Raw genomic sequence first — 18,162 nt, 5'->3', positions numbered from 1 at the left:
AGGAACTCTTCTATAGACAAAGAGGAGGGCATCCTTAAAATGCTGGGCTAGTGCTGGTCAGAGGCCAAAATGTGCCAGCATTTAATTAAGTTTTAATTATGGTCTGAGGAATGTAGGCCTGAGATGTTGGGATGTAGTTGACAGAGTAACCTTTTAATACTAGACAGCCAGACCAAAAGCTTAAATAAAATGAAATACTGCATAGAAACGCATCTATGGTACTGTAGTGTGAAATCAGACCAGAAAATGTTCTCACAATAGAAGTTATAAGGCAGCCAGGTTTCAAGGTGTACTGAGGGCATACATTTTGAAATTTTATTTTGTTAATATTTCTGCATTTTCTTTACAACAAATCGTCCAGATTTCATATTACCAGTTCATTGTTTCAAATACCTCTTTAATCTAAAGTTAAAAAAATAATAATATGCATACATTTATTCTAATGGTTTTGTTTTTCAGTCTTTACTTACTTATCTAAGATTGTGCATTATACAGATACAGGCACTTTGTACAACAAAATATACACCTGGACTCAAAAAGAAACATACCAAAGCACCACTACATTCACCTCTAAACATTAACTGAGCTACTTTGAATTCATCTGTCAGTCATGATACTGAGCATCCACAATACGTTCCTCAGTTACTGTACGCTCTGGTTTGGATACATCTAAGAATTACTGAGACACGTGTTCTCGTCCACTTCCTGGTCTGCATCTGTGTTCTCCTCATGGAGGAAGCTGTAACGACGATATACAGACCCACCTCTACTGGTGTACACCACGTCCACCTCATCTCCACTGTCTGGCTCAGGCACACCGTGGGGCATGTTCGTGCTGGCGCTGCCACTCAGTCTCTCATAGCTCTGGTTCCAGCAAAACCTCTTCCTGGCATGGGCCTTGACCAAGGCAAACACGACAAGAGCCAGCCCAACTGCCAGTAGCAGGGCAATAGGCAGGGCAGCCGAGGTGTGCTTCAGAGCTCTGGAGGACATGTTCACGTCTGTTTCCTGGCCGCCCGCCGACTTGGGCTGTGGGGCCTCCACACACAGTGCTAGAACAAACCAAATGTGTTTAGTAGGTTGTTGCAGCCAAACAATCCTATTTTGCTAACATACATAGCAGCATCTCCACCTGAGCGGCTGTCACAAACACAGCAGTTAGTGGAATTCCCTCCGGCCTGACAGCAGCGGGCACAACGGTTCTCCACTGCATGAAGAGCAGAGTCGCGGTGACAAGTCAGACACTGGTCAGGTCTGGGGCCGGTACAGTGCCGACACGAGCTGTCGCAAGGCTCACAGGTTTCCTACAATTAAACAGTTGCACACATAATTATACTGGGTAAATAAACAGAGAAGCAAAGGTGGGTTTTTTTCGGAGTTTTTGTAAGTATGTGTCATTAGTTTAACCTCGGGAAGGACTTTCAAACTAAAAGTTTGATTGCTCAGTTAAACATGAATATTTATTCCTTTAGTTTTTATTCAGTTCAGCTGTTTAACAGCTTTTGTATGAAGATAAAAATTATTTAGTTAATCACAACTGTGCGCTTTGAATAAATTTGACTGACAGCAAACACAAGCAAACAACATCACAAACTGGCAAATCCTGATTGGTGCACAAAGTAGGTGCCACCACATCATTTTAGCTGAACCTAACTGATGGAAAAAAAAGATTTGTCTCTTCCTCTTATTTGCATTGTGGTTCCGGAAAGTCTCTTGTCAAGCAGGCTCCGAAAAGTTTCTTCTGTTTTCTCTCTTATTTGCAAGTGATTCCTTTTTGTTTTACTTTCCGCATCTAATTGACGACTCCCCTGTGTCCTTATCTTGTGACCTACAACCAACTCTGTATTACCATACGAAAGCAGATACAAAGGGAATGGGGGTGACTGTCAACTGTTTGTCACACTGTATAAAAGCTGCCCTACGGAGGAGTGAGGTAGAGCACTGCTAGGGGGAGCAATGCTGGACACCTCTCGTTGAGGGTGCATGTATTTGCTCCTTCTTGCAAGAATAAATGTCCAATATGTTTGATTTTGAACCAAGCCTCTGAGTAATTTTCCAACACTAACCAACTTCTGAGCAGTACAAAAACCTATAAAACAACTAAAATACAGAAATGTAAAATGCTGTCACATTTCTTGTTATTTATTTAAAAATGAATTAGAAATGTATACAGTGACTATCAGTTGTATCACATGGATATATCATTCAAAATAAATTTAAAATGATAATAAATAATAATATTTATATTAGTGCACTGAATTACTGAGGAATAACTGTTTTGTATTTGTATAAAATGAAATTAGGAGTGAAACACTTCACATTTTCCTTTACATTATTATTATGATATACAGTGCATAAAGCCATATGGTACATAAATCATAGTGCACCTTTTCAGAAAAGTATTGCCCCTCTTCACAACGCGGATAGCAGACTTTGTCCTTTAGAGTGCTGCCCCAGTCGCATGTAATGCATCCCTGAGGCGAGGCGTCTGCAAACACAAACATACACACAGTCTGACATCTTACACAAATGAAAAGTGAATGTCCAATATTGACACACGGAAAAGAACATGACAAAATGTTGAGCTGCACAATAAAACAAAATGACTAAGAAATCAGCTGTAATTCATAGGCCCTTCATCTGTACCTGTGCAGGTCTGACAACTGGTGTGGCATTGTTTGCAGATGTCATTGATCTGATAGAAGCGGTGTGGGCAACGCTCAACACACAGCTTGGTGCCTTTCAGCTCTAGGAGAGGAGGTGGACAGACCCTGCAGGACTCTGGGCCCGGTCCCGTACACAGCTCACAGGACTGGTGACATTTCTGACAGTGGGAGCCCTCTCTGTAATACCTGAAGAATTAAGGAAATTATCAATATAACCAAGCCAGACAGGTACACAGACATATGATTATTGCAGCTATAATTTCAGATTCATCAGGAAGTGCTAAGTTTAAAGTTAAAAATGGTAATTATTAGTAAAAAAAAAAAAAAAAATAAAAATATATCCTCACCAAAATCTTTACAAGAGGTTGAAAACACAACCTGTTTGGCAGAAATAATAACAATTTTGAAGAAGTTACTTCACTGCTGCAGAAATTATGGAGAAACCAGATTACATTCTGGCTTTGGTTCTTTTCCAAATCAAGTCTGCTCTGAGAATATTGGATCAGTGGGACACAAAAATTCAAAGGACCACAAAGTAAACATTTGCGAGACTATGATGAAGCTTTAAGCTTTGTACCCCGTGGGACAATGGGTGACACAGAGCTGAAGCAGACGCAGATATCCTGGAGAACAAGTGAGGCAATCTCTAGGCGATGCCCCGGTGCAGGTGGAACAGACGTGGTCACAAGGCAAACAAAATCCCAGCTCCTTTCCATCAGCTTCCTGCCTTGTGGTGTATGTACCAGCTGGACACTCACTCACACAGGTGCTGTCTGGGAAATAGCAAACAAACAGTTTCCGTCTCAACTCAACTGCTAGTTTGCTTGTTTTACGTTGTACTTTTGACCTCTTTATTCTTCTTCACTGTTTTTCCAGATAGTTTGTTGGGACTTGACGAGTCCAACATTCTTTTGACCGAAAAACTTGTGTTTCTGTTCATCACATGTAAATTTAGCCCCATAATGCTATCATCAATCTATCCAGATGTTGTTCAATTATATGAAACTGTTGTATAAGTGAAAATAAAGTTGTAACTGTCGTAGAAAATGCTTACTATGAAGGTATTTAGGGACGGCACAGGTCTGGCACTCATTGTTGCCCGGTCCCTCGCAAGAGTAACAGTGCCGGTGGCAACCTATGCAGGTGAACTGGTCGTCGTGCATGTAGGTCCTCGGTGGGCAGTCCGTGTCGCCTGTCACGCCACACAATAAGGTGTTTGGATCCAACACGAGTCCCCTCTCACACTGGGTGCACTGGTTTGGGTCTGGGCCACTGCAGCTCATACAGGTTTGGTGGCACTCTGCATGCAATCAAACAAGTCAGATTTTCGTCATTGGAACGTTGTATCTCTATATTTACAAAATTGGCTGTGATTGCCACCATGTTTTAGATTATAATTTAAAGTACACATTACTATATGGAGACTAATGCTATTGCCACAAGGAATTTCTGCATAGTAAGCAAACAAGCATTTTCTTTCTGCAATATATTTTGTTAAATTTTTTTGTTTGATTTCCAACCCTTAACCAGGGTAATAATCCTGTTCTTTTCTTTTTGTACTATTTTTCTGTGTTATGAGAAATGACCGTCAGAAAATAATGTTGCCCAACACATTCAATGCTGTTTGAATATCGGCTCAATAAGGTGTACCATAATGTAAAGGTATAACGTAAGTTACATTTAGTTACAAGCACAGCTGAAAGCAGCTTTTTGGTGGAAGAGTTATTTCCAAAAAGAGGAGTGACTTCAGAACTATGAAAGGGGTTTGAGTTACAAAAACACCAGATGTACAAAAAAACACACAAAATTATGTTAGTTTTTGTTGCGTGTGTGCTGACATATTAAATTATACCATTTATTTAGTTGCAGTTATACGTATTTGCAATTAATAACACCATATTTTTTCACATCCTCAAAAATATCTTTATCACAGAAACACCCATATTGTGACATCATTTCAGGGGCATATTGCCCACCCTTACTAACCTTGACATTCTGTAGCTGTAGTTTCGTAATAAGTACCAGTGGGGCAGTCTTTGAAGCAGGCACCTTTGTAGAGCTTGGGGCTGAAAGTTGAACAGGTCTCACAGTCATCTACCAAAGGCCCTGAACAGCTGCCACAGGTAGGGTGGCACTGACCACAGCGGCCCTCTTCCATGTCCTCATAATAGCCCATAGGACAACTGGCCTTACACACACCATTTAGCATCAAGTAGAGAAAACTGCATCCTGAAATGCAGGAGGGGTGGAAAGATTGTGACACAAATGGGAGATTTCAGGATGTGCTACAATGCCTTGCAGTTTGGAACATTTTCCCTCTAAAAGCTAACTCACTGAAACAGGTCCTGTCGTCCGAGCAAACGTCACAGTGGGGAGGACAGCGTCTGCAGGTACCGTCATCTGCAGGGTATGACCGCAGAGAACAGTTGAGTCTACACATACCACTCTCCAAGTAGTGGCCATCAGCACAGGACAGACACTGGGACTTGATCTCATCACATGTCAGACAGGAGCTATCACAGGCTTCACATGACCCCTGCGCTGTCTCAAAGAAACCTCTGAAAGTAAAGTGAGGAGACAATTGATGAGACATGAGGAGGGAAAAACAGCAAAACAGAACACATAATCATTACAAAGCATTTTATTCATCCTTCCGCTTAGTTTATCCAACTGCTTACTCCGGGCAATTCGACCAACACCGCCCCTGGTGGAGGAAAAGTTTATAGCTGCCTTTGGAACAGCTGATGCAGTTATTGCTGGTATCCACACAGGCCTCACAGTTTGGTGAGCAGTCCTCACACAGCTGAGTAGCAGCGTTTGCGTAGGAACCGGATGGACACTGCACTACACAAGAACTGTCCTGATCCAGGAAATGTTCTGAAAGACACAAATGCACACTCACAATACACACAAAAAAAAATTGGGATCATGTTTAGATTTTCTTGGTAATGACGAACACAGTAAATAGTTGTACCTTTGAAACAAGAAGAACAATCCAGTGCCTGTGGGCCAAAGCAGGTCTTACAGGATGCATCACATGTGTGACATTCACCATATTTCCCTGAAATGAAAATACACATAGTACAGAATCTGTTTCACTGATATCAACCAGCAGAGGGAAACGTAACAAGTAACAATATGTTTCCTAGGCACAAATGATTCAAAATGAGCCATAATAAGGGCTTGATGTCATTGATTGGTCAACAATGAGAGAGTGTATTACAGGCTGCATTGTGTGTTCAGTGAGTATAAAACCTGACTGCTGACTTGAAGTAGACAGAGGACACTATAATTAAATAATTTATGTTCGATCCTGTCTATGGATAAAGCTGTTGTAAATACACTGAACTGCAAATTCACAACTTAATAATTCTTGCAATGCAACACAGTGCTTTGAGATTCAAATCAAAAAGGCCTAAAGAATTTCACTCAAACCAGTCAGCAGTAGGTCATTTAGAAAATGTCTGACGGACTGATCCGCACAAGAATGTAAATAATAAAACCAATTAGACAGAAATGTAAACGATCAGCTTGATAACTGCATGATTGACAACAATAAAGTAACGTCTCCCAGTGCTGTTGACACAAAAACCAAAGGGAAAGCAGTTGCTTGAGGCAGAGGCGCCGTTAAGCTGTCCTTCAAACTGGAGGTCCTTCAGCAGGGTTCAAGCTCAAGGCTCAGCAGCAAGCATTCACCTTGTTAAAATGTCCCTCTGAATTTCTGGGACAGTGTATTGACCTCAGCAGTCACCCGCAGTAGAAAAACAATTACTTCCTTCAGGGAATCAGTCAAGCGTCATGTTACGAGTGTACAAATCAACTAATATGCTATTCTGTCTTTTGCTCACTTGGTTTTACTGTATTACAGGAAATCACCAGCTACATTTACCGAACTCTAAAAACTCATACTTTTTTTTGTTTTTTTAAACCAGGATTAGCCACTAAAATTAGGCTTTATCATTCCACTTACCATCAAGGTACTGTCCCAGTGGGCAGTTAACCTGAGGGCACTGTCCATGTAGAGCAAGATTACCACCAAGACAAAGGTCACAGTCTGTTAAACGAGGTCCGTGGCACGTCTGGCACAAGCTGTGGCAAGGCTGGCAGCGCCACCCACTGGAGTCGGTGAAGGTCTGCTGTGGACACTGTTTCATACAATCACCTCCTGACATGGCAGAGAGGTACAGAGAGGAAATGCCATTATCATTATTATCACATTACTTTCCATTACAAAACTTCAGTTGTATTAACAATAGCATTCCTGAAAAACCAACAGAGACTATTCAGTTGATGATATCTATTTATCCTGTATTCATGTAGAAAAGTTTTACTAAAAGTCAGGCTATTTTTGCAGGAATAGTCTGATAACTAGCTGTTACTGAAATATTCACCAACAGACACACCAACACTAGATTTGTTTTAATTTGTAAAACACAATCTTTAGTTGTTTTTAAATGGCTCCGATATAGTTTCAAAAACGATCTGCTCATTTCTTAATTTACTCCTCAACTGTTTTAAATCCTTCTCTTCTGTCCAACCATTCAGGATCGCTCCCCCTCCAAATTCCATCTGACTGTCCGGGCACGAAACAATGACCTAGATCTTTAGAAAATGGACTGAAGGTAGAGGCTGACTACCTATGATGGATCCAATCTGACACAACGTACAATCACATTTCCATAAATATGTACATGTTAACATAATAGACTGGCAGTGCGCTTGCGAATATTTATCGTTACTATCAGGTTTTTATTTACAATCAAAAAGCTTTTCTTTCAGATTCCTACAGAGAACAACAACCCCATCCTAATTCCTTGTTTGCATAAACCCTACATTTGCATATCTTACCTTACAGATTTGCTGACAAACATCATTTGCAATCCAAATGATGATTTGTCTTCAGCAAGAATGACTGGTAACTCTCAGCAACACACTGATTGAAGAGTACATTTAACAAACTCTTCTACTGCGTAGGAAAAAATGGACATCTGAATCCTTTGGTGGAAAACAAAACATATACAGAAATGATTATTCTTTTCTACTGGTACCGTTGAGGAAGTAACCAGGCTGGCAGGCAAGGCACTGTGTGTTACTCCTGCAGTCTTCACATGGAGCTGGGCAGGAGAGACAGACACCCCTGCCCCGGTCCTCGTAGGTGCTCCGGGGGCAGTGTCTGCGACACTGGTGTCTGAAACTGTAAGGAAAGATGAATTCAAAAACTAAAATCAAATACCATTCAAAATATTAATTTATGTTATGGATCTATAAGCCATTGTAATTAGCAAACCATTTGTCTAGAACTTGGCTTGGCCTGTGTATGTGTAACAGGTCAGTCACTACTTGACTTAAACCCGCTGTCACAGCCATTTAAACAAAAGGAAGCTATTCGTAAAGCAAACTTTTGTTTTCGTAACGCAAACGTGCATAACAAAACTTCTAAAATATCAAAAAGCTGATGAAAACTATTGTGATTTAATGGCATGTTCAAAGCTTTAAAGGGAAGGAGGGTGGTGATTGCTGCAGGCAACTTATGCCCACATGGCTGAGGCTACATGAAGTGAAACCAGGGCAAATACAAAGCACACCACATGCAAGAGGCAATCCCAACATGCACTGTGTCAGTCCACAGCACACCTGCAGCTGTATTGTTGACTTCAATGGACTCCTCTGCCAAAAGGTGCATTCAGTCAAACAACAGTAAGGACGGCAAACAGAGAGGAAAATATAACATAGGGTGCCTTTCTTCAAGCTTATGGTGGTTCTATTCTCTTCTTGAGGCAGACATTTAATTGGTGTTTTATTTGTAGCCCAGAGCTATGGGGTGATTTCTGTCATTAACCTATCCCATCTGTCCTTCGGGGCTTAACTGAGTTATTAAATATGAGACAGCTGACCTAAAAAATTGCCTAAAACAGTTGAGACATGAGTTGCAAAGATGTTACACGTAAAGCATTAAAGCGAGAATAGGTCCCACTTTAAACACGGAATGAAACAGGCCAAAAAGCATTAAGCTGCTAACTTGTTGTGTAACATTCACTGATGTTTACTCTGACACCTTCCTATGTGAGAGAATCTGACCACTGACATCCCAAACTGCACTTCCTACTGCGTTGCCGTGGATTTGGTGCTAAAATGTGGTGGTTGTTTGAGGAGGAACAGCTGGAGGCGCCACACTGCATCCATCAACTCACTCACAATAGCAGCTGGTGCAGACCAGGCCCTGTCTCAAGCCAGAAAATAGTAGTCTACTTAAGAATCTGCAGGATGTTTAAGAATCCCTCTGTGCAAATATTAGACTGTCAGGAGAACGCATTTGCATTTCCAATGCAACTTTTGTTTAGGTCTTTCACTCCATGAATTAGTTAGGAACAAGGTGAACATAAACTGTAGGTAGTCTCTAAAGTTAAGAAAGCTTGGACTAAAAAATGGATTAAAGGATACTGAGGATGAATCACAGCAATTTTTTTTGGTTTAGCTGGGTTCCTTGGGGAGGAAGGTAAATACCAAGCATCCATCATGGTGTCATTCCTTCCAGTGGGGGAGTGTTTTATGCAAGAGTGACATTGGCTGCTCGCCAAAGTTGTCCAACTTGAACATTTTTCATCAACAATAGCAAAACCTCTAATAGTGCAATTTCTTGACATGCTAGGAACTGTCAAAATCTATCACCGTGAGGCTCTTCCTCCAGTTATAGATCAACCTGTGCTATATTACATTTATTTCACCAGTGTTTGCCGCACACAGTAGAAGTATTAAGAACAGAAATGACTGAGATGGCCTGTTGTTTCAAATCTCTACAACCATTACTGTTAAAGTAGAAGTCACACAAGTAGATGCACAGAAGAAGACTAAGTATCTCAGTGCTCCTATTTAACAGCGGTCAAAGGAGGTGCGTGCAGTGAAGTGGTGCGTTTTCCTTCAACCCTTCTCTGCTGTGATTCACATGAGCAGCCAGTGAGGTCAAGATGATGTGCCCTATATATTCACAGCTGCTACTGGCTATGCTTTCAACTTATATGCATTCTCTTGTTCTCTCTTCTCCACTCCTTCTTACACATAACATAAAAGCACACTCTGTTAAGTCTCCTCTGAGCTCAAACCAAGGCTCGGGTAACAGTGTGCGACTCGCAATGGAAGGTAACCTGAATCACAGGAGGCCTAAACTCACGCAGGAGGAGGGAGGGGGGGTGGGGGGGGGGTGGGGTGTACACAATTGCAGGTCTGTTCTGGCTCTATAACCTCTGTAACACACTGAGTCCAAGTGATAAGCTGGTGTAAACAGAAATCCAGGATACATTTCTTGTGGCATGAAGAATAACTGAGCAAATTCTGCTGAACAATTCATGGAATGATGTGGCTTTTTAGCCATCGTACTGCATGTTGATTTACCCAACTCTTTATCTACCAAGGCAAAGTCAATGAAGGTAAAAACAACAATGTCATTTTGAGGTTAATTATTTCTTGGCAGCATGTTTAATGTCCATAATTTAAAACTGCAGAAAAAAAAAAGTATGAATAAATCATAGCACCATACAAAATTATATCTCCTTTATGTCAAAAAGAGAATTGAGAAAATGTTTAATGCATTAGCTAAAACAATTAAAAGATTAATCTGCAAACATGTTGATGGTTTAAGTAAAGTTTCTCAGCAAACAATCAACAAATTATGTAAATTCAATGTTTCAATTATGAATATTTGCTGATTTTCTCACTCTTCTGTGATTGCAAACTGAATAGCTTTGAATTTAAACTGTTATCTAAAAAAAAAAAAAAAAAAAACTGAAAACAAACAAACAAAAAAAACATTTAAATGTCTAAACTTGGACTTTTTTTTTTTTTACATTTTCAAAATTGGTCAATTAATATAGAAAAAAAATTAACAGATTAATTGATAATGAAAATAGTCATTAGTTGCAGCCTTTGTATTAAATCTAGGAAGAGTTGCATTTGATTTTCTAAGAGAAAATGAGGGAAACAAGAAAAGAGGATATAATAATAACAAAGCAACAAAACAAAAAAAACTCACAGAAAGTAACCTTCAACACAGCTGTTGCAGATCTCACGGCCTTCTGGGTACAAAGGAGAAAAGGTGATTAATTAGAATTCATCGGGAGAAGCAAACTGCATTGTGCACCATTATCATCAGGGTTTTACTATACATCACTGATTCTCATTGCAGTGGGGACACAACAGCATGGTGCTGTGGGCCTGATACAGAAGGCATGTTTACCTGTGGAGCATGTTTTGCAACCCATTTCACAGTCAATGCACTCTCCTGTATCAGGGTCCTGCACCTGCCCTGAAACACAGAAAGCCAGCATTATGGATGTCGTCCTCTTTAAGTTACAGCCCACTCAGAAAACTCTGCTTTACATTTACCTATGTCACACAGCACTGTTTGGCAGACCCCGTTCTGGAGCTTGTAGTGCTCCCGACATTTGGCACATATGTTGCCATCTGTGCATAGTTCACAATTGGCTATGCAGGGCAGGCAGGCATAGTGACCCCTGTCAGGATAGAGTCCCCGGGGGCAGTGTGTCCGACAGCGACCTTGGTAAAGGAAACGTTCCTGTCCATCTTCATCTGAGGAGGACACAGAGGACTTGTTACCAAAAAGCCTGTATTTTCACCTCTGATGAAGATACTGCTAGCGATAATCGGAAAATGAAAATCAATAAGCTTCTCATGACAAATACAGAAGTAAAGACATTATCTAACATGGAATGGAGGCTTACCAAATGAAACATGGGTAACTATTGAAAAACTCTGCATTTCATTACACATACAAATTATAGTTAATAAAAACTGAAAATAGAGGCAACAGGTAGATGTTAAAGTCACAAACATGATCATTAACTGATGGCTGCAGCAAAGCATATTGGCTGCAAATAACAGATTGCAGTGTGAGATCACCTCCTGACTGGTGATGCTCCAATAATGTAAACAAGGACAATCAAAGGCAGACAATCAGAGCTGCGGGCAGAGACAAAGTCTTGTGTTGGCCCTAATCATTAATACGGTGCCACCTGCCACTAGCCTAGCCGAGCTGTGGCACCTGAGGCATCTCTGGAAGCGGCCGAGTTACAGCATTGTCTCATCTGCTCAGCACTGCACAGAAGATGTGCGAGACAGGGAGGAGAAGGACCGCAAGCTGCTGCTGCTGCTGCTGCTGCTACTGCTGCTGCTGCCTTTCTTCCACCTCCCAGCGACTGAACCACAGCACACACAGGGAAGTATGGCATATGACGACAAACCACAAAGCCACATTAAAAAAAACAAATAGCAATGTACACTAAAGTAGTGTGTAAAAACAATTAGGCCACACGATTTTAAGATGCATTTATTCATGGAGGAATGCGTGAAGGAAAAAGAGAGAGAGAGACTTGCAGGTTAAACCCAGTGAACTGCAGCAGCAATACTTTCACCCCAAGGGGATAAGCCCCCACCACCACCACCACCACCACACACACACACACACACACACACACACATTAACAAAGGCCCCATTCTGACATGATCAGATTACACTGTGAAAACTGGAGAGAGAGAGAAAAATGATCACACCTTCATTTCTTACCTATTTCAAAGGTGCCCCTATAACAGAAAAATCAACAAGTTCTACAGCCAGTCTTTGGCTGTTTAACAAGAGTAAATGGTAAACCAGAGATGAATGCTCCTTGCCCAATACAAAAGCCTTTGTAAAACAGCTTTGGTAACCATTAAATAGGGCTGCCTTGAAAAAAAAATAATTCCCTCTTTGTTGGATTAATGAGCCTGTGACATGGCTTTGTTGAAATGTGGCATTTGTCGGGCCAAACTGCAAAAAAACCCAGAGTAATTAGATAGCCTGGCAAGCAATTTTAGTGTCCATACTTGCAACTTTCATTCAGCAGTTTTGAGGAAAAAAAATATTTTTCTTTGTCAAATGATGGCCAAACCTAATTTTTTTTTGTCTCTGCAGAAACTACACTATTTATTTATTATTATTATTATTTTTTATAACAAGACGGGTAAGATGTTAAAACATAGCCTATAATTCGCCTTTATTCTTTTGAAGAAAAAAAAACAACATCAATATTGTCGCTGTGTAGAAAGTACCCGACGAATATAGGAACTCGTACTCACAAACTCCACAGGTTGTGCATTCAAACAGCTCATGTCCGCCGCACTCCGAGCAGGTGGGATGACACAGGACACACTGGTTCTTCAGCATAAACTGTCCGCTCGGACAGGACGACGAGGGTTTGCATCCGATAAATCCGACACAGAGGACGAGGGGAACGAGCAACGCCGTGAAGGACCTCATGGCTCTGCCCGAGGGCTTTCAGCGAAAGTGAGGGAAATAACAGCAAACAGTCAGGGCTGTATCCGAAGACGCAGCGTAGGCTACGTACGTGCAGCAGGTACGCTGGCAGATCAATATGTGGGGCTCTGTGACAAGAGCCGAGAAATAACTTGCTGGACCAGTTCGGTCAAGTGAATCACTGGACAAATGACTGCGGCGAGAATTAAGTAAATAATCCCAATAAAACAGGAGAACATCCAGTGTCTTTGTCACGATAGATAGATAGATAGATAGATAGATAGATAGATAGATAGATAGATAGATAGATAGATAGATAGATAGATAGATAGATAGATAGATAGATAGATAGATAGATAGATAGATAGATTTCCTTGAAAAGTAGTGCTTTAATTGCTTCTGTATTTATGTAGCCTACTTTTGTAATGGTGCTCCTTTTTTTAAAATTGACTTTTCACTTCAATTTCCCATTTATTTAGAATGACTTATTCATTTAAATGTATATTTAGGCTATGCAGGCTATTTATTTATGTACGACGACAAGGCCGATCTTCTTTCATAAATCCTGTTGGGGGAATAGAGTGGACAAACAAAATATTTGTAATACTTATGACTGCAAAAAGGTATTAAAATATCAATGGTTGCAACACCATGAAATACTGCAGATTCATCATGAAATACTGCAGATTCATCATGAAATACTGCAGATTCATTAAAAACAAAAAAACAACAACGTTTTGGACCAATGAAGCTTAAACCCAGAACATTTTAGGGAAGGAAAAAAAATGGTGTGACTTTGTGTTTCATTTATAGGTACATTTAAAAAATATTTATATAGCCTTTTCCTTGTCCTATTTTAATCATGGAATAGTTTTCACTATCTTAAAATGTGTTCATGAATGCGTTTTGAAGCTCTGAAACATTCAGCACTGGCTAAAGTAAAGCAGGAAGCCAGTGGACGCTTGAGATTTTGGAAAAAAATAAATCTAAGTTGTTGTCAGCTGCTGACTTTGTTTTTGTTCAAGCACAGCGGCCTCTAGCGGCGCCTCGCAGGATGTGCTTCCGAGGGCGTGTGCAAAAAAAAAAAAAAAAGTCTCGTCACCGGTGGCGTCACGCGTCTGCCGGAGGGAGGCGTGGCTTTGTTCTGCTGCAGCGGAGAAACATGACATGGGGATGAGCGAGAGAGAGAGAGAGAGAGAGAGAGAGAGAGTGAGAGAGAGAGAGAGAGAGAGAGTGAGACAGCCTGATAGGAATAAACGGTTCGTCAGAGGTCTGGGCTGAAAACGTTATGATGGGGGAGCAATGACTGAAAACACAACGGTAAGAGGCAGACCTGGTTTTATTTCTTTTTCTTTCTTTTTTTCCCCCTCTCCACCTACAGCGCGACAGCACGAATCATGGCTCGTTTGATAGTGAACACAATAGGCTGCAACTGCAGACAGGTGCACCTGCCTTTATGCGAGTACGTGCCTCGATGCGTTCAACTTCAGGTTCCGTGCGACTACCTTCAATTTAGGTCGAAGGCAGACACAACGAGGCCACAAATCTCATCGACGGTTTGGGATGAGATGTGAGGTCCGGAGTCTGGGAGTGAAATACTGTAAACATGGATCTGCATGCTTAGTCACAGACCTTTTGCGATGTAGGAACATATACAGTAGCAGTGAAATATAGCCTAGATCTGAGAGAGCTGGGTATATTTGGTGATGGTAGCATATCCTATATATATATATATAAAAAAAAAAATAGCTCATACAGGAAGGTTAGGATTCTTTTTACAGACACGGAATATTAATCATCACAGTGTTTTTTTTTTGGGGGGGGCAAGATGGCTTTACATGCAGATGGTGATGAAATACATAACTGCTGTTCACACAGTGAATCACAGCCGTTTCACTTTTGGCTGTTTATCTTATAGCATAGGAAGCCTTCGCTGCAAACACCGGTGCCTGGTTTTGTTCTGGTGTTTCCTTTATTGTTGGCCTAGTGTCTACCAACTACGCCTGCCTGTAGAGATAGTGAGGCCACCGATTCACTGCTACGGTATTTTTAAGCCCTATTCATGTCCCCTGACAAAGACCTACATAGTAAAACCTTTAATCTTTCATTAATGCCAGCTTATATTTGGTACATAAGTGTACGTAATAAATTTGACCATATAGTCCCCCCCCCCGTCCCCCCATTTCATTTTGAAGATGATGATTTACATCAAGTCAACTTTTCCATCTTAACTTCGCAAGTTATCCAGCCACCTATTACACCTGTGTCTGAATTCTGTACTCGGGTCTGTGAGACGGGCAGCGGACAGAGATAGCTCGAATAGTTGGGGCAGAGCTACAAAGCTGGGCCTGTGGCTGCCAGGCCAAGCCAGGCCAGGCCAAGCCAGGCCATGCCAGCTCCATACAGGGCTTCAGTGCAGCAGGGCACTGGGGAGAGGGCGCTTGGCACCTGATCAGTTACCACAGTGAATTCTGTTCCTGTCACTGGCATTTAGCTACAGAAAAGCAGAGCAGAGATGACGGTTGTTGTTGAACTCAGTCGGGCTTTCATGTCACCGAGGCAGTGCTGCTTTATCAAACTGCTCCTCTGCTGATACAAAATGACATCCCTTTGCGAACATCTGTGCCAATTGCCCACTACCTACTTCAAAAACCTGAGCAGAGAAATCACCCACATAGGATATCAGTGTGGAAAACACTGGTTGCATTGCTGTAGTAGCATTTCAATTTATTTATGCAAATTTTGCACCGTAAATGTAAATAGTAAATGTATGTTTTTCCACTGGTATCATTAGATATACAGCAAAATTATCCAAATAAATGATCTTGTCCCTGAAAAGCAGCAGCAAAAGGGACTTAAATCTCTTGTTTCCTTTTAAAAGACTTCCATGTCTCCATGCCTGATTCCCCCAAAGTTTAGTCCTTTAGAGGAGGATGAAATAAGTCAAGTGCCCATGGTAATCATGGCCCAATCACTGCATGGCTTTGAAGTGGGCCCTGTTCTTCAGACATCTCTACAGGTGGGGAGTCAATGTTAAGTGTTCTGTCTGCAGGCAGAGGGAGGTCAGCTGGAGGCCAAGGAGGCAGGCAGAGGGGCTCCTCTCACACATCAAAACAGGGAAGGGTAGAGGGGTGGGGGGTAGTGGTCCCCTTCCCATATAGTCACCGTGGTTCAGTATGAGTCTGTATGTGCACTATCCAGGCTTTGATGTGGGATGGATCCTTTTAGGGACTTTTGTCTCCCAGTTAGAAAACCTATTGTTGAATTTATGTGTGAATGGATATTAAATGTACCTCCAAATCACACGCAAATAAAGTTGTAAGCTTTGTTCCATTAAACTGCAAATACACACCCTTTCTTTTCTTTTTAAACTGCCATCATTTTTTTTTTATTTTTTTTATTGTGAAACTAGATGTGTTTCCTTGCAAAGTCAGAGGTTGTGTCTATTTTTGATGTCTGACTGAAGGGGTAGCTTGTAACCATAGGCTACAGAGAACCACATAGCCTTTAACTTCCTGATAGGGTGTTTGGAAGCCTTGCTTTTAACCATGTAATCTAAATTATTGAAGCAAGAAAAGCCTAATTTGAGCTACAATGAGGACACCTAGATACGGCTGAGGTGGAACAAGCAAGTGGAAGTCAGACGGTGACATTAGTTAATAAGGCACAATTGAATATAATATATTTTAAGAGGTCTTAAGAGTTTTCTATAATCTTAGACAAAGTCTGTTTTCCACATCTGCGTCAGGATTTTAATGTTTGATTTCTAAAATGACCTCTCGGTGTCGTCCCTTTTATCTGACACTCATGAATCAAGTTGTTGAATCCAAACTCTGAAACTAAAACCCACGGGGTCTAAAGTCAGTCGATTACATGCTGAGCTATGAACCTGAATTGCATACGTGTGGATGTAACTTACTGTATTACAATAGAATTAGTTTTGAGGATGAATTTATTCAGAGATATGATCATCATAAGATGGTTGGAACTATTGAAGTTTCACTTTTAGTTTAGCAACAGTTAATGTTTCTGTGGAACAAGCAAAGCTTGGTTTGCTTAGATTTTTGCTGTCTTAAAACAGCGATATAGAAACATTTTTTTGGTTGCACATAATATTCAGGATTGAACTACAAATGAAGCCATTCTGTCAAACTTCTAATTACCTACAACTTTTCCCTTTGCTGTAGATGATATCGTTAACCAGGGCTGGGCGATATGGACCAAAAAAAAAATCACATCTGGGTATTTTTAGGTTATACAAAACATATATCTTGATATTTTCTACAATGTGGGCTAAATGTTCATTTGTAAATCACGAGCATTTTTATTTCAACAAAGTGTGATTAGAATAAAACACAGCGATAGGGTTTTCTTCCCTTTTTTTTTTTTTTTTTTTTTTTTTTTTTAAATATACAGCCGGAGAACACCTAAATGAAAAATATATAGGATAAACAAGCCTAAATAAAAAAATAGGCCTTTCTCCGAGAGTGCTCCTTCAGTTTTCTCAACAACAACAACAGACTTGACATGTTGCAGTAAACGAGTCATCTCATTTCCGCTGAGTATGCGTTACGCCGGCAGTAACACGCAATTTTTCATATGGCAAATTAGTGAGGCTGGCTAATCACCCGCTGTACATTTAAACTTACACTAGTTTTGCTTAAGCACTCATAGCTCTCTCTTTGTTTTAACAACCTCCTTGCTAATCACACAAGCTATTCAGATCTGCAAGTTACTTTCGCTGAGCAGTTAGCGATGGCTTGTCTCTCTCCCTCTCGCTCTCTTGCTTTCTCTTGCGCGGTGTGATGATGATGATGATGATGAGGATTGATGAGGATGATGTTACTTTATTGTCGGGACAAGTCTGACTTTTTTTTTTTTTTTGCATCGCAGCAGCACCGTGTTAGTATTTCAAAGAATTTGAACATTGACAAAAACACAGGAAAACACACGTTTCATCGACGCGCATTCAATCTGGTCGTATTTAACTTTCACCGGTTCCCAAAAGAGCGTTTTCACTATAACCTTATTCAAATACGCAACCTGGAGTCTCTGATTTGTTGATTATAATTTGTACTCCCTGTTTCAGAACACGATTAGGATCAAAGATAAGTTCAGCTATTTCTCGGCCACCTTTAGTGATAACAATGCATGTCATAAATGTAGTTTTTTTTGTGTGTGTGTGTGTGGTGA

The 18,162-nt window shown here is 40.8% G+C and overlaps 2 protein-coding genes across 4 annotated transcripts in view; one reads left to right on the top strand and one right to left on the bottom strand.

The window, feature by feature from the left end:
* Positions 1–290: 290 nt before the first annotated feature.
* LOC138626761 (proprotein convertase subtilisin/kexin type 5) lies at positions 291–12,996 on the bottom strand. 2 transcript variants are annotated; one of them, XM_069708656.1, is made up of 16 exons: positions 12,792–12,996; positions 11,046–11,249; positions 10,897–10,965; positions 10,693–10,735; positions 7,715–7,860; positions 6,637–6,831; positions 5,641–5,727; positions 5,345–5,543; positions 5,001–5,224; positions 4,653–4,895; positions 3,721–3,966; positions 3,244–3,439; positions 2,647–2,852; positions 2,388–2,488; positions 1,133–1,304; positions 291–1,052 (listed from the first exon to the last, which is right to left on the bottom strand). In XM_069708656.1, exons 1-16 carry the CDS (start codon positions 12,970–12,972, stop codon positions 670–672), a joined length of 2,895 nt encoding a protein of 964 aa, XP_069564757.1. In that variant the 5' UTR covers positions 12,973–12,996; the 3' UTR covers positions 291–669. The 2 variants fall into 2 exon arrangements, with proteins under 2 accessions (XP_069564757.1, XP_069564758.1); XM_069708657.1 differs by having other exon boundaries at positions 10,693–10,732.
* Positions 12,997–14,162: 1,166 nt separating this feature from the next.
* The window catches only part of otud7a (OTU deubiquitinase 7A), a 39,886-nt gene continuing 35,886 nt past the window's right edge, over positions 14,163–18,162 (top strand). For both annotated transcript variants that reach the window (XM_069708649.1, XM_069708647.1), the window contains exon 1: positions 14,163–14,289. The gene's annotated coding sequence lies outside the window, so the exon portion shown is untranslated. The remainder of the gene's footprint in view (positions 14,290–18,162) is intronic.

The sequence above is a fragment of the Brachyistius frenatus genome, unplaced genomic scaffold (genome assembly GCF_029030835.1).
Source record: "Brachyistius frenatus isolate BFR_SWC_R1_liver_20210118 unplaced genomic scaffold, ASM2903083v1 Contig_77, whole genome shotgun sequence".
Taxonomy (NCBI): domain Eukaryota; kingdom Metazoa; phylum Chordata; class Actinopteri; family Embiotocidae; genus Brachyistius; species Brachyistius frenatus.
This window is presented reverse-complemented; position numbering and strand designations above follow the sequence as displayed.